General features: G+C 48.8%; 1 protein-coding gene across 1 annotated transcript in view; it reads left to right on the forward strand.

Annotated features, from left to right (window-relative positions):
• Positions 1-22107, forward strand: part of HSD17B12 (hydroxysteroid 17-beta dehydrogenase 12) — a 104274-nt gene extending 82167 nt beyond the window's left edge. The window contains exons 6-11 of the mRNA XM_068260167.1: positions 5263-5307; positions 8273-8307; positions 11593-11674; positions 15134-15199; positions 19136-19285; positions 21683-22107. Coding sequence (XP_068116268.1) covers positions 5263-5307; positions 8273-8307; positions 11593-11674; positions 15134-15199; positions 19136-19285; positions 21683-21787 — 483 coding nt within the window. The 3' untranslated portion in view covers positions 21788-22107. The remainder of the gene's footprint in view (positions 1-5262; positions 5308-8272; positions 8308-11592; positions 11675-15133; positions 15200-19135; positions 19286-21682) is intronic.
• The last annotated feature ends 832 nt before the right edge of the window (positions 22108-22939 follow it).

The following is a 22939-nucleotide window of genomic DNA, read 5'->3' on the forward strand; positions in this document are numbered from 1 at the left end:
CCCGGCTTGTGTCTGATGCTGTCCCCATAGGGCTGGGGCTGCACCCGGCTTGTGTCTGATGCTGTCCCTATAGGGCTGGGGCTGCACCCGGCTTGTGTCTGATGCTGTCCCTATAGGGCTGGGGCTGCACCCGGCTTGTGTCTGATGCTGTCCCCATAGGGCTGGGGCTGCACCCGGCTTGTGTCTGATGCTGTCCCTATAGGGCTGGGGCTGCACCCTGCTTGTGTCTGATGCTGTCCCTATAGGGCTGGGGCTGCACCCGGCTTGTGTCTGATGTTGTCCCTATAGGGCTGGGGCTGCACCCGGCTTGTGTCTGATGCTGGGGCTGCACCCGGCTTGTGTCTGATGCTGTCCCTATAGGGCTTGGGCTGCACCCGGCTTGTGTCTGATGCTGTCCCTATAGGGCTTGGGCTGCACCCGGGATGTGTCTGATGCTGTCCCTATAGGGCTTGGGCTGCACCCGGCTTGTGTCTGATGCTGTCCCTATAGGGCTGGGGCTGCACCCGGCTTGTGTCTGATGCTGTCCCTATAGGGCTGGGGCTGCACCCGGCTTGTGTCTGATGCTGTCCCTATAGGGCTGGGGCTGCACCCGGCTTGTGTCTGATGCTGTCCCTATAGAGCTGTGGCTGCACCCGGCTTGTGTCTGATGCTGTCCCTATAGGGCTGGGGCTGCACCCGGCTTGTGCCTGATGCTCTGTATAGGGCTTGGGCTGCACCCGGCTTGTGTCTGATGCTGTCCCTATAGGGCTCGGGCTGCACCTGGGATGTGTCTGATGCTGTCCCTATAGGGCTTGGGCTGCACCCGGCTTGTGTCTGATGCTGTCTCTATAGGGCTGGGACTGCACCCGGCTTGTGTCTGATGCTGTCCCTATAGGGCTTGGGCTGCACCCGGGATGTGTCTGATGCTGTCCCTATAGGGCTTGGGCTGCACCCGGCTTGTGTCTGATGCTGTCCCTATAGGGCTGGGACTGCACCCGGCTTGTGTCTGATGCTGTCCCTATAGGGCTGGGGCTGCACCCGGCTTGTGTCTGATGCTGTCCCTATAGGGCTGGGGCTGCACCCGGCTTGTGTCTGATGCTGTCCCTATAGGGCTGGGACTGCACCCGGCTTGTGTCTGATGCTGTCCCTATAGGGCTGGGACTGCACCCGGCTTGTGTCTGATGCTGTCCCTATAGGGCTGGGACTGCACCCGGCTTGTGTCTGATGCTGTCCCTATAGGGCTGGGGCTGCACCCGGCTTGTCTGATGCTGTCCCTATAGGGCTGGGACTGCACCCGGCTTGTGTCTGATGCTGTCCCTATAGGGCTGGGGCTGCACCCGGCTTGTGTCTGATGCTGTCCCTATAGGCTAGAGATCATTATGTCAGGCTGATTGGGTTAGAATGGCAGACTTGACATGTTAAAAGGAGGGTGATGCTTGAAAACATTGATCTTCCATTGTTAACCATGGTGACCAGCAAAGAAACGCAGGCAGCCAGGGCCAGATTTACCATAAGGCACTGTAGGCACGTGCCTCCAGGGCTGGGGCTGCACCCGGCTTGTGCCTGATGCTCTGTATAGGGCTTGGGCTGCACCCGGCTTGTGTCTGATGCTGTCCCTATAGGGCTTGGGCTGCACCCGGGATGTGTCTGATGCTGTCCCTATAGGGCTTGGGCTGCACCCGGCTTGTGTCTGATGCTGTCCCTATAGGGCTGGGGCTGCACCCAGGTTGTGTCTGATGCTGTCCCTATAGGGCTGGGGCTGCACCCGGCTTGTGTCTGATGCTGTCCCTATAAGGCTGGGGCTGCACCCGGCTTGTGTCTGATGCTGTCCCTATAGAGCTGGGGCTGCACCCGGCTTGTGTCTGATGCTGTCCCTATAGGGCTGGGGCTGCACCCGGCTTGTGTCTGATGCTGTCCCTATAGGGCTTGGGCTGCACCCGGCTTGTGTCTGATGCTGTCCCTATAGGGCTGGGGCTGCACCCGGCTTGTGTCTGATGCTGTCCCCATAGGGCTGGGGCTGCACCCGGCTTGTGTCTGATGCTGTCCCTATAGGGCTGGGGCTGCACCCTGCTTGTGTCTGATGCTGTCCCTATAGGGCTGGGGCTGCACCCGGCTTGTGTCTGATGCTGTCCCTATAGGGCTGGGGCTGCACCCGGCTTGTGTCTGATGCTGTCCCTATAAGGCTGGGGCTGCACCCGGCTTGTGTCTGATGCTGTCCCTATAGAGCTGGGGCTGCACCCGGCTTGTGTCTGATGCTGTCCCTATAGGCTAGAGATCATTATGTCAGGCTGATTGGGTTAGAATGGCAGACTTGACATGTTAAAAGGAGGGTGATGCTTGAAAACATTGATCTTCCATTGTTAACCATGGTGACCAGCAAAGAAACGCAGGCAGCCAGGGCCAGATTTACCATAAGGCACTGTAGGCACGTGCCTCCAGGTGGCCTGATAATGGAAGGGAGGCGGCTCACTCACCTCCCCGAGCGCCTCCCTCCTTCCCTATGCAGAGTCCAGAGGAGGTTACTCGCCTACCTAATACTTGGGGGCACCTCTATCTACTTAGTATTAGGTAGCCAGGTGTACCCTCAATATTAAGGGACACCTGTAGCTACCTATGATGGGTAAGGGAGGAGTGACAGCTGGAACAGCCAGCACATTTTGGTGCGGTTTGTGGGTTTGTAGGTTCGTGAAGGGCAAAGTCTAAGGTATCAGGATATCTGTGCCTATAGGCTCCTGAGAGGTAAATCCGGTTCTGCATGCAGCCATTATTGCGTTGCATAAAAAATGGCTTCACAGGCAAGGATATTGTGGCTACTTTGATTGCACCTAAATCAACAGTTTATAGGATCATCAAGAACTTGAAGGAAAGAGGTTCAATTCTTGTTAAGAAGGCTTCAGGGCGTCCAAGAAAGTCCAGCAAGCTCCAGGATTGTCTCCTAAAGAGGATTTGGTTGCGGGATCGGAGTGCAACCAGTGCAGAGATTGCTCAGGAATAGCAGCAGGCAGGTGTGAGTGCATCTACATGCACAGTGAGGTGAAGACTTATGGAAGATGGCCTGGTGTCAAAGGCAGCAAAAAAGCCACTTCTCTCCCAAAAAAAAATCAGGGACAGGTTGATCTTCTGCAGAAAGTATGGTTAATGGACTGCTGATGACTGGAGCAAAGTCATATTCTCCGATGAAGCCCCTTTCCGATTGTTTGGGGCATCTGGAAAAAGGCTTGTCATCCTGAGACCAATCATGTGTGGGGTTGCTTCTCATCCAAGGGAGTGGGCTCACTCACAATTTTGCCAAAAAACACAGCCATGAATAAAGCATGGTACCAAAACACCATCCAACAGCAACTTCGTCCAACAATCCAACAGTTTGGTGATGAACAATGCATTTTCCAGCACGATGGAGCACCGTGTCATAAGACAAGTGATAACTAAGTGGCTCGGGGACCAAAACGTTGACATTTTGCATCCATGGCCTGGAAACTCCCCAGATCTTAATCCCATTGAGAAGTTGTGGTCATTCCTCAAGAGGTGGGTGGACAAACAAAAACCAACTAATTCTGAGAAACTCAAAAAAGTGATTATGAAAGAATGGGTTGCTATCTGTCAGGATTTGGCCCAGAAGTTGATTGAGAGCATGCCTAGTCGAATTGCAGAGGTCCTGAAAAAGAAGGACCAATACTGCGAATACTGACTCTTTGCATAAATCTCATGCAATTGCCAGTAAAAGCCTTTGAAACGTATAAAGTCCTTATAATTATATTTCAGTACATCATATAAACAACTGATACAAAGATCTAAAAGTCGTTTAGCAAACTTTGTGAAAACTCATATTTTTTACAGTCTCAAAACATTTGGCCAGGACTGTACATAGGAACTATACAGGGGGACACAATCAGGACAGAGGAGGACATAGAAAGGATGCAGTGGGACACAGGAATACACAGAGTGACAGAGGAGGGCATGGGAAGGATACAGGGGGCACAAGTAAGGACAGAGGAGGTCATACGATGGATACAGGGGGGCACAAGTAAGGACAGAGGAGGACATAGAAAGGATGCAGTGGGACACAGGAATACTCAGTGACAGAGGAGGACATAGGAAGGATACAGGTGGACTCGGCAAGGACAGAAGAGGACACCGGAAGGATACAGTGGGGCAGAGTAAGGACATAGGAATGACAGAGGAATACACAGAGTGACAGAGGAGGACATAGGAAGGATACAGGTGGACTCGGCAAGGACAGAAGAGGACACAGGAAGGATACAGACGAGCAGAGTAAGGACAGAGGTGGACATAGGAATGACAGAGGAATACACAGGGTGACAGAGGAGGACATAGGAAGGATACAGATGGACTCGGCAAGGACAGAAGAGGACACAGGAAGGATACAGAGGGGCAGAGTAAGGACAGAGGTGGACATAGGAATGACAGAGGAATACACAGGGTGACAGAAAAGGTACAAGGGGGACATTATGGGGGGGGGGGAATTCACAAGAAGCCCCTTGGCCATCGACGCATCAGGATCAATAATCCCCCCCCCCCTCCCCCCCCTGGTTTTTGTCCTCTAAACCTAGGTGCGTCTTTATGGTCCAAAAAATATGGTATATAAAATAATTAAAACACAAAAAAAATCTGTATTTTACTTTATAGCAATTATTTAAATAAATGAGATGTTTGATTGCCAGAGCTGGGCAGTGCTCTTACTGCTTCCATGCATGACCTCATAGGGTGATGGCCAGAGCTCTGTGTAGTGCTGACTGCTTCCATGCATGACATCATAGGGTGATGGCCAGAGCTCTGTGTAGTGCTGACTGCTTCCATGCATGACCTCATAGGGTGATGGCCAGAGCTCTGTGTAGTGCTGACTGCTTCCATGCATGACCTCATAGGGTGATGGCCAGAGCTCTGTGTAGTGCTGACTGCTTCCATGCATGACCTCATAGGGTGATGGCCAGAGCTCTGTGTAGTGCTGACTGCTTCCATGCATGACCTCATAGGGTGATGGCCAGAGCTCTGTGTAGTGCTGACTGCTTCCATGCATGACCTCATAGGGTGATGGCCAGAGCTCTGTGTAGTGCTGACTGCTTCCATGCATGACCTCATAGGGTGATGGCCAGAGCTCTGCAGTGCTCTAAAGGCTTACATTTATGATGTCATAGTGTGATGGGGGGAGCTCTGCGCCATGCTCTGACTGCTTCCATCCATGACCTCATATGAGGGGAGGAGCTATGTGCGGTGCTCTGATTCCATTCCTAATTGCTGATTATCGTTTTGTTTCTCTTGTAGAGCATTGACAAGATGATCAACATTAACATCACATCTGTCTGCAAGGTAAGCTTCTGCATTCTGTCGTCAGGAGAAGTGAGACTTGTATCAAGTGTGGGATTACCTACTCTGTATGTGGTGTGAGACTTGTCACGTGTGGGATTACCTACTCAGTATGTTGTATGTGGTGTGAGACATGTCACGTGTGAGATTACCTACTCAGTATGTTGTATGTGATGTGAGACTTGTGTCACGTGTGGGGTTCCCTTCTCTGTATGGTGTATGTGGTGTGAGACCTCTGTCACATGTGGGATTACCTGCTCTATATGTTGTATATGGTGTGAGACTTGTCACATGTGGGGTTCCCTGCTCTATATGTTGTGTATGTGGTGTGAGACCTGTCACGTGTGGGATTACCTGCTCTGTATGTGGTGTGAGACTTGTCACGTGTGGGATTACCTACTCAGTATGTTGTATGTGGTGTGCGACTCTTGTGGGATTACCTGCTCTGTATGTTTTATGTGGTGTGAGACTTGTGTCACGTGTGGTATTACCTGCTTTGTATGTGGTGTGAGACTTGTCATGTGTGGGGTTCCCTGCTCTATATGTTGTATGTGGTGTGAGACTCGTGTCACGTGTGGGATTACCTGCTCTGTATGTTGTATGTGGTGTGAGACTTGTCACGTGTGGGATTACCTGCTTTATATGTTGCATGTGGTGTAAGACCTGTGTCACGTGTGGTATTACCTGCTTTGTATGTGGTGTGAGACTTGTCATGTGTGGGGTTCCCTGCTCTATATGTTGTATGTGGTGTGAGACTCGTGTCACGTGTGGGATTACCTGCTCTGTATGTTGTATGTGGTGTGAGACTTGTCACGTGTGGGATTACCTGCTCTGTATGTTGTATGTGGTGTGAGACTTGTCACATGTGGGGTTCCCTGCTCTATATGTTGTATGTAGTGTGAGATTTGTGTCACATGTGGGGTTACCTGCTCTGTATGTTGCATGTGGCGTAAGACCTGTGTCACGTGTGGTATTACCTGCTTTGTATGTGGTGTGAGACTTGTCATGTGTGGGGTTCCCTGCTCTATATGTTGTGTGTGGTGTGAGACATGTCACGTGTGGGATTACATGCGCTGTATGTGGTGTGAGACTTGTCACGTGTGGGGTTCCCTGCTCTATATGTTGTGTGTGGTGTGAGACATGTCACGTGTGGGATTACATGCGCTGTATGTGGTGTGAGACTTGTCACATGTGGGGTTCCCTGCTCTATACGTTGTGTGTGGTGTGAGATATGTCACGTGTGGGATTACCTGCACTGTATGTGGTGTGAGACTTGAGCTGCGTGTGGGATTACCTGCTCTGTATTTTGTATGTGGTGTGAGACGTCACGTGTGGGATTACCTGCTCTGTATGTTGTATGTGGTGTGAGACGTCACGTGTGGGATTACCTGCTCTGTATGTGGTGTGAGACTCGTGTCACGTGTGGGATAACCTGCTCTGTATCTTGTATGTGGTGTGAGACTTGTCATGTGTGGGGTTCCCTGCTCTATATGTTGTATGTGGTGTAAGACTCGTGTCACGTGTGGGATTACCTGCTCTGTATGTTGTATGTGGTGTGAGACGTCGCGTGTGGGATTACCTGCTCTGTATGTTGTATGTGGTGTGAGACGTCGCGTGTGGGATTACCTGCTCTGTATGTTGTATGTGGTGTGAGACATGTAACGTGTGGGATTACCTGCGCTGTATGTGGTGTGAGACTCGTGTCACGTGTGGGATTACCTGCTCTATATGTTGTATGTGGTGTGAGACCTGTGTCACGTGTGGGATTACCTGCTCTATATGTTGTATGTGGTGTGATATTTGTGTCACGAGTGGGACTAACTGCTCTGTATGTTGTATGTGGTGTGAGACTTGTCACGTGTGGGGTTCCCTGCTCTATAAATTGTATGTGGTGTGAGACTTGTCACGTGTGGGATTACCTGCTCTATATGTTGTATGTAGTGTGAGATTTGTGTCACATGTGGGGTTACCTGCTCTGTATGTTGTATGTGGTGTGAGACTTGTGTCACGTGTGGGGTTCCATGCCCTGTATGTTGTGTTAGACTTGTGCTGCGTGTGGGATTACCTGCTCTGTATGTTGTATGTGGTGTGAGACTTGTCACGTGTGGGGTTCCCTGCTCTATATGTTGTATGTGGTGTGAGACTTGTCACATGTGGGGTTCCCTGCTCTATACGTTGTGTGTGGTGTGAGATATGTCACGTGTGGGATTACCTGCACTGTATGTGGTGTGAGACTTGAGCTGCGTGTGGGATTCCCTGCTCTGTATGCTGTATGTGGTGAGACCTGTGTCACGTGTGGGATTACCTGCTTTGTATGTGGTGTGAGACTTGTCACGTGTGGGGTTCCTTGCTCTGTATGTTGTATGTGGTGTGAGACTTGTCACGTGTGGGGTTCCCTGCTCTATGTGTTGTATGTGATGTGAGACTCGTGTCGTGGGATTACCTGCTCTGTATGTTGTGTGAGACTTGTGTCACATGTGGGATTACCTCCTCTGTATGCTGTATGTGGTGTGAGACCTGTGTCACGTGTGGGGTTCTCTGCTCTACATGTTGTATGTGGTGTGAGACTTGTGTCACGTGTGGGATTACCTGCTCTGTATGTTGTGTGAGGCTTGTTACGTGTGGGATGACCTGCTCTGTATGTTGTGTGAGGCTTGTTACGTGTGGGATTACCTGCTCTGTATGTTGTGTGAGGCTTGTTACGTGTGGGATTACCTGCTCTGTATGTTGTGTGAGGCTTGTTACGTGTGGGATTACCTACTCTGTATGTTGTGTGAGGCTTGTTACGTGTGGGATTACCTGCTCTGTATGCTGTATGTGACGTGAAGCTTGTCACGTGTGGCGTTAGCTGTGCTGTATGTTGACTGTATTATTAGAGCCCATTAGTGTGTGTGACAGAACATTTAGTATGTGTGGATGGCTGTGTCTCGGTGTCCCTCATGGTTATCCTCTGGTTTCCTCCTCACAGATGACACGCCTGGTTCTGCCTGGAATGCTGGAGAGGTGAGTCAGATCGGGATTCAGACACAAATAAACACAAAGCAGACAGCCCTGATGATTATTTATAGGGAGAATCCTTCCCTCTCATGTGGTGACTCATCTGCTGTCCTCCATGTTGGCGCGGCCGGAGGTGACTCACCGGAATCTCTCCTCTCTGCTCTGCTGCTCATTTTCTTCTTACAACTGAATTAAAAGAAAGTCTGAGTCATCAATAGAGAGTGAGCAGCTTTCTATTCTTAGGGGGTATTACAGGGATTGGGGGGGCGGGAGATGCCTGGGGGATTACCTGCTGATCAGCCATGCTAGAAATGGCAGCACGTAAACAGACGCATGTGTGCCGCATGTCTGTATTGTGCAGCATGTAAACACAGACACATGTGCCCCCCATGTCTGTATTGTGCAGCATGTAAACACAGACACATGTGCCCCCCATGTCTGTAAACATAAACTTTGAGATGCAGAAGTCTGGCTGTTTTTTGTTTATCAGATACTTATTTCAAATCAATTTATGACTTTTATGTTATGTGTGTGTGTTTTTTTTGTTTTGTTTTTTTCTTCTTCTGGATTTTTGGTTCATATTCTGTACCTCTACATCAGGGGTTCCCAAACTTTTCCGGTCAAGGGCCGGGTCAACATACTTCATACTGCTGGGGGGCCGGAGTATACATAAAATGTAGAAAAACAGAACATTGAGACTAGGTATTGTAGACACCGCCTATTAGCATGGGCAGCCCTCATGTCTCCCATTTAACCAGAGCAGATGTTATGCCCCTGACACAGCATGTGCAGATAGTACATATGCCCCAGGGGCGTAACAATAGACCCTGCAAGGAATGCAGCTGCAGGGGGGCCCAGAAGCCACAGGGGGCCCCTTCCTGAGATACTGACAAGTAAGGGGAAGGAAAGACAAACTTTCTGCTCTCTGCACTATTGTTCCAATGACTGCATCTGCTCAGCCACTGATAGCTAAACACACAAAGTTTTATAGACAAAGATTTGTAGACCGTCCCTATTCAGTGTGCAAGGGGCCTAGTGATTTATAGTTACGCCCCTGATATGCCCCTAAATCAGCAAATGGAGATATTGTGACCCTAACATAGGATATGTGAGCCCTAATGTCACCCAATGGCCTGCCAAAGCCTGCAGCACAATCTCGCCCATACACACACAATCTCTGTAGAAACATATGCAGTACAACCCTCCATTTCCCTTTTTGCAAAGTAACCAAACATTCCTGCACAGCACCGACCAAAATATAGGTGATTATGCTTGTTACAAGTCCTCTCCTCCACCTAAGACCCACTTTCCCCAGTAGCCCGAAACACAATCTCCCACACGCAAAGCAATCAGTGTTCAAAGTACATATTCTCAAGTCCCCCCCCATCCCCCCATAAAACCCAAACAAACAAAAACTACCACCTTTCACCAGTAATCACATGAACTGCAAATTATCCACCCCTATATACGCACGTAGGGTGTTGATTTTACAGCCAGTGAATGCCTGCTTTGTGGCTTCCATTTGGATGTGTGCATGGCCAGATTTGTACTCTTTACCGATTTGTACTCTTTTATCAGTACAGGTAGCGAGATGACCCCTCCCCCTTCCCTCTAGTATATGTAGCCAGATGACTCCTCCCCCCCCTTTCCCTTCATTATAGGTAGCCAGATGACTCCCCGTAATCCCTCTTTCCCCCCTCCCTTTCAGTATAGGTAGCCAGCTCGCCTTCACACTGCAGCAGCCATCAGTGTCACTCATTTCTCCAATCATCTCCAGTGCAGAAACTTCCTCTTCCTTTCCGTCTCCAATGCTGCCCAAGTCCATAGCCACTGGCCACAATGCCAGCGTGCACAGAGAGCAAGGTGGCTGCTGCACAGGCGGCTAGCAGCAGAGTACTGTGGTCAGGCGCTCACCTGATCTCCCTGCATTGCAGCATTTGCAAGCTTGCAAATGCTGCACCAGTTTAGCCTGCTGCTTCTGTGCCATTGCTCCTGTGGTGCCCTTGCTCCTGTGGTGCCCTAGGCCATGGCCTAGGTTGGCCTTGGCCTAAATTCGGCCCAGGATACGTGGTGCCAACACTGCTATTCTACTTGTATATGCAGGCCACTAATATTTAAAGATGAATCTATAAGTAATACATTTTGTGCGGGGGGGGGGGGAGACGGTGAAATAGCCTCAGGGGGGCCGCATTCGGCCTGCAGGCCTTAGTTTGAGGACCGCTGTTGTACATGAAATTGAAATTCCACTATAATAACTGTCCATTTCTTCATTAGTTGGCAAACTAATCAATGTAGCAGGGAAATAAATAATTCTTATCCCTCCGTGCCGGCGGCCATACACATTTAGATTGCCACTTAATGTGACAAACCGATCAATCCCAATCAATCTGATCAGAGTGGATGGATACCTCCCATACACGGCATGCACCATGGGTGTAACAAAAGCCCCCGTGATTGCAAGGGGGCCCAAGGGCTTCTCCTCCTCCCATGTGCATGCAGAGTCATGCAGGGAGCGTTCTATTTACCTGCTTCCAGCGTCGCAGGTCTTCTCTGTGCTGCCATTCGCCGAGCTCTCGATCAGCTGACTCGCATTGGTCATGTGACTGGCAGCAGAGAGAGTGTGATGTGATGCACAGAGACCCGCAGCGCTGTAACAGGTAACATCACTTTGTCACATGACCGATGTCAGTCATGTAATCGGGAGCTCAGCCAATGGCAGCAGAGAGTGCTTCTGCTGTGACGCACTGGAAGCAAGTAACTATAACATTCCCTTGGTTACTCTGCATGGTGGGAGGGGGTTGTGGGGATATTTAGAATCAGAAAGAATCAGAATCAGAAATCTTTATTTCGCCAAGCATGACATGGATCCATGCCCGGAATTGGTTTACCGACTGCCTGCCTAGTCCCTAAGAGGGTCCTATGGACCTAGGGGGCCCCATTCAATATTTTTCTGGCATACACATTATCAATAGATGTTGTTATAAAAGCTATTAAAAATGTACAGAACTGCAGCTTTGCACTGTGCTATACACAGCAGTGCTATGCGCTGCCAATCAATCGGCACTCCCACAAATCGAGCAATGTTATGATCAGTGTGGCTGGCTGCGTCAAAGGTTAGCAGCAGTTTTGCAATCAGAATAAAATCGATACGTGTATGGCCAGCTGACGTGTGGCGATTGCGTCATTAGTTTGTATAGTGTATGCTGGGCACAAGGAAATGTGTAGTGACGTGCTTATCAGTCAATCCTGCCAGGAGGATGGCATTTGTGACCGCGGATGTTTGTTTTTCAGGTCTAAGGGAGTGATCCTGAATATCTCCTCCGCCAGCGCCATGTACCCCGTCCCTCTGCTGACCGTCTATTCCGCTAGCAAGGTGAGCGGCCTCGCAACATTCACAACTGTTCCATGAACAGATTACATTCCATTTAAAGTGAACCCGAGGTGACCATAAACTAATGAGAGAAACAATTGTATTTATCCTCCTACTCCTAAAAATTACTTTTTTAGATATCCCAAGGCTTTATTTTATATTTAAACATTTAGGGCCTGAGCCCACTAACGCAGTTGTGTCCGCTTTTCACTTTACACATCAATGTTACAGATGCTGAAAAGCGGACACAACTGCGTCAGTGGGCTCAGGCCCCCACAAAGTACATTAATGTTTTGTTGTCTCTGCTCAGTGGCAGCCTAATAAGTGTCCCAGAGTTATAAAAAGGTCAATAGTTCATGTATTTTATCTCCCCCTGCTCTCAGAAATTTTATTCTGCCAGGAAAACTTTTATGGCTGTTATTTGCTTATCAGTGATGTTTACTATATTCCCGACAAAACCAACAAGACAGAAGCTATAAAAAGACAAAACCGAGAGCCCGATATGGTGTAGTAAGTTTTAGACAAGGAACAAATGACAAGTAAGTATTATACTTACAAACATGGGTTACTGCTCAGGGAACCACTGTAAAGGCAGGTGGGGAGATTAGACCTGTCCTCACTCAGGATTAAGATGTCGCTCTCTGTGATAGAAGAAAAGGAGGGTGTATCACCCTTCCACCAAGGGTGGAAAACTGCCAACAGGATAAAACAAACTAAAAAGTTTAAAATAATCAGGTGGTGGTGGTGGACCAGCCAACCCAAAACAGACTCAATGCTGTTGATTGAATTCAAAAACAATTTATTCACATACCCGCTTATTCAGGCATTAAACAGGAGTATCACACAGCTCTAGGTCCAGATAAAGCTTGGCACCTCTGTGACCTTTATCTGGACCTAGAGCTGTGTGATACTCCTGTTGTTTAATGCCTGAAGAAGCGGGATTTTGCCCGTGAAACGCGTTGCAGTATCTCGGAGCATGTGAATAAATTGTTTTTGAATTCAATCAACAGCATCGAGTCTGTTTTGGGTTGGCTGGTCCACCACCTGAATATTTTAAACTTTTTAGTACGTTTTATCCTGTTGGCGCCTCTGTACATTGATAAGACAGAAGCTGTCACTCACATGCCTAGAAATTATCTCTTTCAGGCAGCAAAAAAGTCTGGTTATGAATGTTTTGCATTATACATACACGTGTTAATCTCATCATGTCACGTCCCCTCGGGTACACTTTAAAGAGGAACTGTAACGACAAAACGGCCCCTGGGGGGTACTCACCTTGGGTGGGGGAAGCCTCAGGATCCTAATGAGGCTTCCCACGCCGTCCTGCGTCCCTCGGGGGTCTCGCTGTAGCCCTCCGTACAGCCGTGACGCAATATTTACCTTCCTGGCTCCTGCGCAGGCGCTCTGATGGCTGTCGGCGCCGAAGTAGGCGGAAATACCCGATCGCCGTCGGGTCTGCTCTACTGCGCAGGCGCAAGTTTCCGGCGCCTGCGCAGTAGAGCGGACCCGACGGAGATCGGGTATTTCCGTCTATTTCCGTGCCGAAAGTCGCCACAGCGCCCCCGCTGGAGCCAGCAAAGGTAAATATTGAAGCTACAGTCGGCTCTGTCGCCGGCTGTTCGGAGGGCTGCAGCGAGACCCCCGTGGGACAGAGGACGGCGTGGGAAGCCTCATTAAGATCCGGAGGCTTCCCCCACCCGAGGTGAGTACCCCCCAGGGGAGGTTTTTGTTGTTACAGAGTCTCTTTAAGTGTTATGTTGTGGTGTTCCCATCATTGGCATCCTTGGGGGTGGGATCTTCTGTAAATCTAAACTTAAGAGCCCCTTATGACTTACACGCATGTCATCCTGCGGGGGTCACCTCATGGCTCCATTCCACACGAGGATCCTTGTTGTGATCTTCATCGTAATGTAGAATGTGTGTGAAGAAAAATAATTTATATATTCTGCTGGAGTTCCTTACTGATCTGAACCAATGGGAATCCTTTCTGAAGAGTGTTGTCACCGGTTAGTTCAGTGGAGCAATAGAGCACCCCCAACAAGAAATGCAGAGGATTGCCAGGGTTCCATGTTAGTTCAGTGATACGAGTGGTGGAATAACAAGTGACTGCCAGGGCTTCTCAGTGGTCCGACCAGCACACTTATTACAGCGTTTGGAGGCTAGAATCTCCTGGTGTGAGTAAAGCGTTAGCAGGCCAGAATCTCCTGGTGGGAATAAAGCCTTAGGAAGCCAAAATGTAGTGGTGTGAATAAAGCATTAGGAGAGCAAAATCTACTGGTGTGACTAAAGCATTAGGAGACAGAATCTCTGTGTGAATAAAGCGTCAGGCCAGAATCTCTTGGTGCGAATAAAGCATTAGGAGGCCAGAATCTACTGGGGTAAATAAAGCATTAGGAGGACAGAATCTCCTGGTGTGAATAACACTTAAGGAGAGCAGAATCTCCCGGCTTGAATAAAGCATTAGGAGAGTAGAATCTTCTGGTGTAAATAAAGCATTAGGCCAGGACGTCCTGGTGTGAATAAAGCTTTTGGAGAGCTCCTAGTGTGAATAATGCGTTAGAAAGCCAGAATTTCCTGGTCTGAGGCCTTAATCCACTGGCATGAATAAAGCATTAGGAGGCCACCAAAATCTTCTGGCGTGAATAAAGCGTTAGGAGAGCTGAATCTCCTGGTGTGAATAAAGCATTAGGAGAGCTGAATCTCCTGGTGTGAATAAAGCATTAGGAGAGCTGAATCTCCTGGTGTGAATAAAGCTTTAGGAGAGCAAAATCCAGGGGCATAGCAATAGTCATAGCAGCCCAGTGGCTGATATGGGGCCCTGGAGCATAGGGTGCCCAGTGGGCACTTAATGTATTGACCATTAACTTTCTTGTATTCCTCCACCCTCTTACTATCAGTGCCCATGGACTATATGCAGTGTAGATTGCATGAGAATGTAAATTGCCCAATTAACTCACATCCATAGGATAATCACGCCGGCCAGCGTGAGAGTCCTACGCGGTTCTCTAATATTGAACTTCGCAGGACTCTCACGCCAGGTGGTGTGATGACTCGTAGCCGGCCAGCGTGATTACGCATATTGGCAAAGCAGGAAGCAGCCCTGACTACTTATGGCCGAAGTCGCACCACAGCTGAGCCGCCAGGAGGACGCCGGGGGACCTTGTGGCCTACGGTGAGCTGGAGGAAGCCGGTCCCTTTAAGAGTGAAAGTTTTGCTATGGGGCCCCATGATCTCTAGCTACGGCATGGCAGAATCTCCTAGTGAGAGCAGAATCTCTGGTGTAAATAAAGCATTAGGAGAGTAGAATCTCCTGGTGTGAATAGTGACATCCTTGTTATTGGAGTGATGTGATAATGCAGTGACAATGGTGCAGAGGGAATGCTGCTTTGTGTTGTACAGTTACAGTTGTTGTTCTGTATATGTAAGTAATGGCTGCTCTGTTCTCCTCTTTGCCTCTGTCAGGTGTTTGTGGATTTCTTCTCTCAGGGTCTGCAGGCAGAGTACAGGAGTAAGGGGATCACTGTGCAGGTAAGTCGTCTACGTTGCCGCCGAGGATCCTTGTTATTGTGTGGTCTCCATGGTAACAGCAGCTGTCTTGGCAACAAGCAGCTCACGTTTTCTCTCTCCCACTCAGGAGAGTGTGACGTCCTCGCCGTTCAGCTTCTCGCTCTTCACTCGCTGGGCTTATTTTCTCAGCTCTCAAATTCTAAAAGGGGGGGAAAAAAATCCAAGAAAAGAAACAGTTTAGCGAGATTATGAATTTGTATTGTTGTGTTGTCAGTGATTTTCTCTCTCTCTCTCTCTCTCTGTCTCTGTCTCTCTCTCTTCTTCTTCTTCTTCAATGAACAAAGGGTTAGAATCTTGCTGCATTTCGTTTGACATCATTCCCTGGATCTGAGACCTTAAAGGAATTATCAGGCAAAAAAAAAAAGTTTCACTTACCTGGGGCTTCTACCAGCCCCATGCAGCCATCCTGTGCCCTCGTAGTCACTGCTGCTCCAGTCCCCATCCACCAGCTAGTTTCGTTTTTGCCAAAACTCGGGGTCGGCGGGCTGCATTGCGTACATTTTTACGCATTCCCCCTGGCGCAGGAACATTAACACATGCACCACTAACGGGTAAAAATGTCTGTTAATGTTCCTGCGCCGGCGGGAATGCGTATAAATGTACGCAATGTGGCCCGCCTTTCAGCTAGTCACACACAGCACGATCATGGCCTGACATGGCAAGCTGTCCTCAGAGGAGCTTACAACATGATCCCTACCATAGTCTAATGTCCTAAAAAATTATGTATTTACAGTATATAGTACTGTGATCTTCTGCAACACTTCAGAGTATTTAGTCATGTCACTGACTGTCCTCAGAGGAGCTCACAATCTAATCCTACCATATTACCATATTATTACCGTAATTTTTCAGACTATAAAGGTGGCCACACACCATACCATTTTTAAAATATCTTTTCAATTTAAGACTTGCAAGAATTGTAGCATTAAAAAAATCTGAGCACTGTACCACACATGTATGTTCAATCAATGTTTCCCCAAAAAAATTTTCCCCCTTTTTTTTATTTTTTTTTTATGAAAAAAATGATTGAAAACTCAGAGAAAATTGCTTGGAAGCATATACAGTATGGAAATTCACAATCTACCCTACACCATTCAATTTTCATAAAAATTGATCAGAAAAATCCAGCACTCCCGATAGACTTTTATAGGATAAAAACGGGAATTCCGATCGGATTTCTTGCTCGAATTAAAAAAAATAAATAGAAAAAAGTTCGAGTTTTCGTAAAATCCAATTTTATTGAATTGGCGGCTCCATACTGCGTACGCGAGTGCATGAGAGACAGAGGGCGCTTGCTTGCGTGTGTGCGCAGTATGGAGCAGTCAGTCTTCAGGAGCACTTGGTCTCCTGAAGACTTTCTGATGTCGCCTTCGCCAGCGGAGCGAGCAGTATTTGACCAAATTAGTCAAATCCTGCTCCCGGGGACGGCGCTGCAGCGGGAGAGGAGAGGGAAGGCTCATTAGGACCTAGAGCCTTCCCTCTCCTTAGGTAAGTATCTGGCTTTTTTTTTTAATCAGCAGTTCCCATTTACTTGTTCTCACATGACATGCAGCAGCTCAACACATTGGCTGGCTATGAGTCTGTAACAAACAAACTGCTCACCCTCAGCCACGCCAATCCTCCTCAGTCAGGACAGCAGTGCCACCTCCTCCCTTTCGCTGTGCAAGTCAAATGAAACACTGCTGCTCTCCTGCCTCCCCCCTCCTCACTCACTGTCAGACTCCTCACACAGCACAACAAGCTGCTTTTACCCACTGATGACCTCTTCACCTCCCTCTCCTCCTACTCTGACTGCATGCTGTTAGTGTAAACACAGTACAAACATGCCGCCCCTGTAATCTCAGCACCTGATGCAAATGTTTCACCTTGCCTTATGAGAGAACCGCCCTGACTATGGGACGCTGCTGCTCCCCCATTGCTACTGTTCTGCCCCCATCACATGGAGATTTCCCAACAGAGCCAATCTGCACAAAACTGACCACAAGTTTGTGAAATCGGATATGTTGAGGCAGCAGATTACTGGCAGATTTGCTCAATGTGATCAGTCTGTCAGAATCGGGTTTTAGAATTGCTGGTGATTACTGGAAAGCACAAATTGCTGCTGAAACCGCTGTAGTGGGTTTCAGGCAGGTTATCGGTAAATTGTTGCATATTGGCGCAGAAATCTGATGATCCTCGATCTCTGCAGTGTGGTGGAAGACTTGCTTCTTAGCTGATGTCTTATTGGGTTGTGACGCATCAGTCACGTAGTCTGATCTCAATCAGCAGTCCGAGCACCTGGATCCCTCAGATGCAAGTTTGCTGAAAGTGATTAGAAGGGAGTCCAGTCTGCAGAATGGGTTATTTATAGCAGCCCTGCATCCTCTGTATGTCTGTTTGCCTCTGACTCAGTCTTGTACTGCCATCTTGTGGATGGAAAATATAACTGCAATGGTCTGTACAATTCTGTGTGTGTCATCCTATAGAAAGTTTTATTCCACAGCTCTGTGCAGAGTACGTGAAACCATCCCTGCCGCCAGCTCACTCTGTTTTCTCTACCAAACTCATACATATGAAACATGCTGGTTCTGGGTATTTGGACAAAGTCCGGTGCACAAGTTTCCCTCTTCTAGTTACATAGTTATTTTGGTTGAAAAAAGACATACGTCCATCGAGTTCAACCAGTACAACCAGTACAAAGTACAACTCCAGCCTGTCCCCCACATACCCCTGTTGATCTAGGCTAAGTTCACCTCAGGATACACCTAAGGGAAGGCAGGTTGACAAAGACTTCCAATGTATTTTATTATGTACAACCTCTGCTCAAAAAACTTTATGCCAAAAAACTTTATTTGTAGAAAAGTATACAACCACCCCTCTAAAACCCCCAACCCCCCAAAAACAAATAGGACATGGGCTTGTAAACCATAGGAGTACTCCTAATGCAAACATACTGACACTCAACCTACACATACATCAGAATTTCATCTGCCGATCCATTAACTGTATGCGCATGTAATTCACTGTTTCCAGAAACAGAGATGGCAATCCGTATCATATGATAGAGGACAGTCCTGATAATTCAATTGCAGGTCAATCTCTGCTTCGTGTCAGTTCAGTAGTCCTTGATGGAATAAATATGCAATCCCGGTTTCATAAAAGACCCTCCGGCCACAAGCAGCTTCACAGAGAGATCACAGCACTGTAATGCAATCAGATTGGCATCTGGGTATTTGGACTGTGGAAAAAAGCCTATACTAACACAAACTGATAGTGTAAATGTGTGATGCGGTCACTGTAGTGCTGTGTATATAAAGCCATGGTCTATCAGGGCGGGGCTGTATAATACTGTATAGGAGTGTCACTTACTGCAGTACATCAGAGGCCATAGAGTAATTAGCTAAGGGGCAGTTAGGTGCTTTATATTGTGGCTATAGAGTGCTGTACTGTATATCAGGGGCTATAGTTTGTACTGTATATTGGGGGGCGGTAGAGTGCTGTACTGTGCCTCTGGGGCGGTAGAGTGCTGTACTGTGCCTCTGGGGCGGTAGCGTGCTGTACTGTGCCTCTGGGGCGGTAGAGTGCTGTACTGTGCCTCTGGGGCGGTAGAGTGCTGTACTGTGCCTCTGGGGCGGTAGAGTGCTGTACTGTGCCTCTGGGGCGGTAGAGTGCTGTACTGTGCCTCTGGGGCGGTAGAGTGCTGTACTGTGCCTCTGGGGCGGTAGCGTGCTGTACTGTGCCTCTGGGGCGGTAGCGTGCTGTACTGTGCCTCTGGGGCGGTAGCGTGCTGTACTGTGCCTCTGGGGCGGTAGCGTGCTGTACTGTGCCTCTGGGGCGGTAGCGTGCTGTACTGTGCCTCTGGGGCGGTAGCGTGCTGTAGTGTATATCAGGGTTCATGCTCTTTGTCTTTCTTTGCAGAGCGTTCTTCCTTTCTATGTGGCCACCAAACTGAGCAAAATCCGCAAGCCAACATGGGACAAGCCGACCCCAGAGACGTATGTGAGGTCGGCCCTGAGCACTGTGGGCGTACAGAGCAGGACCAATGGCTTCCTCCCCCACGCCCTGCTGGTAGGTCCGGAGCTTGCTGTGTATGTGTGCATGGAAAGGAATGTCATTTGTACACCAGAAATCCGAAGTCCTCTCCACTAAAAATAAACAAGAAGTAGAAGCAGCCACTGCTTGCTTCCTAAACTGTACGCACAAGAACTGCCCAGAGATCTGCATCATTCAATATGAATCTGCAGCCACTATGTGTAGATTGCAGGGATATCTGGAGGCGGTGCCAGTGCTATCCTATATATTAGAAGGGCCTACATATAGAATCTGCATATCCGGTGTGGCACTGGGCTGCACTTGGTTACCGGAAGCTAGTGGGAGAAACTAGCATCTAGTGCTGGAGTAGCAAGTCATTCTGCTCCTGTCTGGTCATACTAGTTTATGGAAAAGCAGTAAAACCCTCTGACAGTTTTTTACCTCTAAACAGGACTATTGTGAAGGACTGGATCCCCCACTTTACTTGGTTGTATGGTGAGGGATCCTCCTGCTCTATTGTGAGGGATGGGATGAAAATATGTGCCTCCAAGTGCAGGCCTGATTGACGATGCAACCAATTTTGGGCCAAGCGTGTCGATCGGACATGCTGCAAGATGTCAAGCTGTTGTGGTTGATCGGGTGCAGGGCAGTCACGGCAAGCTATATCGGGAGAAGTGCTGAACACAATGAAACCCCCGATTCTGTCCCCCTAATATTCAATGTGCCCCCGGAGCCCAGTGCACTATAAATAACCTGTCCCACGTTGTTGTGTGTGTGTGTGTGTGTGTGTGTGTGTGTGTGTGTGTGTGTGCGTGCGTGCGTGCGTGCGTGTGTGTGTGGACTGAGGATGGGGCTAAGGAGTAATGGTAAAGTGGCACACAGGAAATGTATAGTGCACTGGGGGTTGGGGGGGCACAGTGAACATCAGGTGGACAGTCTCGGTTCAGTGAGGCCGCAGATGCAGCATGAAATCGATCTGGAATTGGCCTATGGTGTATGGGAAGCTGGCAGATCTCTCTCTAATCAAATTTGATTAGAAAGATTTGTCCCTTGGTTGAATCTCCCCATCATCGCTGCATGTATGGCTACCTTTATCTATTTGTCATAAATACCTCACAATCCTTACAAGATCCCTTTTAATGAATGTATCTGGATGACCTTTTTATTTGCAAAGAAAAAATTCTCTACCTCCTTCTGATTATTCATGTTTACTGACAATGTTAGAACATACTGAGTCTGAAGAAGGCTTACAAGCTGAGAGCTTACTGGTTTTCTTTTAACCACTTAAGGACCAGGGATGTTTTTGGCGATCTGTGCTGTGTGGGCTATTCAGCCCACAGCACAGATCGTGTGGCAGCCAGGGCGACCAGAATTCCCCCCCCCCCCCCCTTTTTCCCCACTAGGGGGATGTCCTGCCGGGGGGGTCTGATCGCCGCCGGCTAGTTGTGATTAGCGGGGGGGGGGGGCTTCTCAAAGCCCCCCTCCGCTGCGGTTTCTGCGCTCCCTCTCTCTACCTCCCTCCCCTCCTTGATCAGAGCTGTCCTGCGCCGGATAGGATAGGCTTCAGCCTATCATATGCCGGCGATCCCCGGCAGCAGCGCCGTATGATGTAAACAGCGGGGAGTTCTTCCCCGTGTGTTTACATTAGGCGTGCGAGCCGCGATCGGCGGCTCGCACACTGTTCACGGAGACGCCCTCCGTGAACTGACATGGAAAGGCCGCTCGATCGAGCAGCCGTTTCCATGTAATAACCACTTAAACCCGCCGCCGCCTATCGGCGTTAGGCGGTCCTTAAGTGGTTTTAATTAAATTACCCATTTAAACTAGAGCTTGTATTTTACAGACAGGGAGTTTTGAATCAGGATAATAATCCCGATTCAAGCACATCTGTAGGTAACATTTCTTCAGTAGTAGACCATTATTTCGACAATCTGCGCTGCTCAAAAGCCTCTGACTTTTGTTTGTGATGTTTACATGTGGTTCCTATCATTGTTGAACTACTTAGCCTTAATTGTATCACCTGAGTTAGGCAAAACCTAATCTAAATCTCACCAAACAAACATTGATTTTGATCCCCCAAATGGGCCCTGACAGCCATAGTGCTCCCCAAAAACAAATGGAATCTGGAGCTGCTAATGACTGTATTGGAAGGGACAACATCTCCCCCCCCCCCCCCCCCTCTTTACTTGGCTCTATGGGGGGATGGGTCCTCCTCTTTACTTGGCTCTATTGTGAGCTCCCCCCCCCCCCCCCCTCCCCAGAATGTCTGCAGTAGACATGTTAGCGCTGTGACTATGCTGCATGCTGGGCTGTATTGTGAGGGAACACCCCCCCCCCCCCACCCCACCCATAGAATGTCTGCATTGGGTTGTGTTAGCGCTGTGACGTTGCTGCATGCTGGGCTGTGTTGACGTTTCTTCTGTTTGTCCTCAGGGTTGGCTCACCTCTTCCCTACCCACCTGCCTGGCCATGAAACTGGCGATGAATGTGAATAAGGGGATTCGGGCTCGCTTCCTGAAAAGGGCCAAGAAGAACTGACGCCTACATCCCACCGATAATCCGGAATATAAATCCTCATTGTATTACTGACCTGTATAATTCCCCAAATCTACAGACGTACTGCACCCTGAACTGATCCAGTTGAGTTCTCTAACCAAGCATAGCATCCCATAGCTTAGCTTTGCCTTCCTGCAACTATGCACCTATACATACAGGCTTCAGACCTCTATTGCCTGTGTAATGTCTGATTGCGCTGCCCGGAAGCTCCCTTCCACACTGAGTAGCACGCATGCCCAGTGTGAAGTTAATGATGCTGCTGGAGGTAAAATACGAAATATCTCCGCTCCCACACCTCTTACACTCCCCAAATTTTCAGGGTAGGGAGGGGACCCCCAGTACGACCTCTATGCCAAATTGCAGCCCCCAAGACCTTCTGGTTCAGGAGATAGGTTTCTGTAATCTATCTTGGGAACCAGCGGGTCTCGGGGGCTGCAATCTGGCATAGATGTAGTTCAGGGGGTCCCCTCCCTACCCTGAAAATTTGGGGAGTGTAAGAAGTGTGGGAGCGGAGATATTTAGTATTTTACCTCCAGCAGCATCATTCTATAGGAACTGTGGCCGCACTGTCTCCTACTGCGCATGCGGGGCAGCGCAAACCCACAGGCAGCGCAATCAGACACAACACCTGCCTTTTGCCTTACTGAGGTCTTACAACTGCTCACTGTGTACTTCCTGTGCACTGCAAGTCCCGCCTCCTCATGTACACACATGGTTTCTCCTGTAAAGCAGGGATGCTGTGAAATGTCCTCTTGTGTTTTTTGTTCCTCCTCCAACTCTAGGTGTCACATGGTCACACCTGAGTGACCCGCCCACAAGCTGAATCCAGTGAGGAAAGGACACTGTATGTCTTATCGGGTATTCTGTGCAGCGCCTTGCTTTGGACCATTTATAATTGCTGTTATACTTTACAGGGCTCAGTGCTGGGTTTAGTTGGACTCTGCTCTCCTTTTCTTTTTAACGGTACTAAATTCTCTTTTTTCAGACAAGTGGTGTGTAAGTTTGTTCTGTAACTCTGCAGATCACCTACAGGTAAAGATGAACCTAAACCAAGTCTTGAACTTCATCCCAATCAGTAGCTGATACCCCCTTTCCCATGAGAAATCTATTCCTTTTCTCTAATAGATCATCAGG

Source organism: Hyperolius riggenbachi, chromosome 11 (genome assembly GCF_040937935.1).
Source record: "Hyperolius riggenbachi isolate aHypRig1 chromosome 11, aHypRig1.pri, whole genome shotgun sequence".
NCBI classification, from domain to species: domain Eukaryota; kingdom Metazoa; phylum Chordata; class Amphibia; order Anura; family Hyperoliidae; genus Hyperolius; species Hyperolius riggenbachi.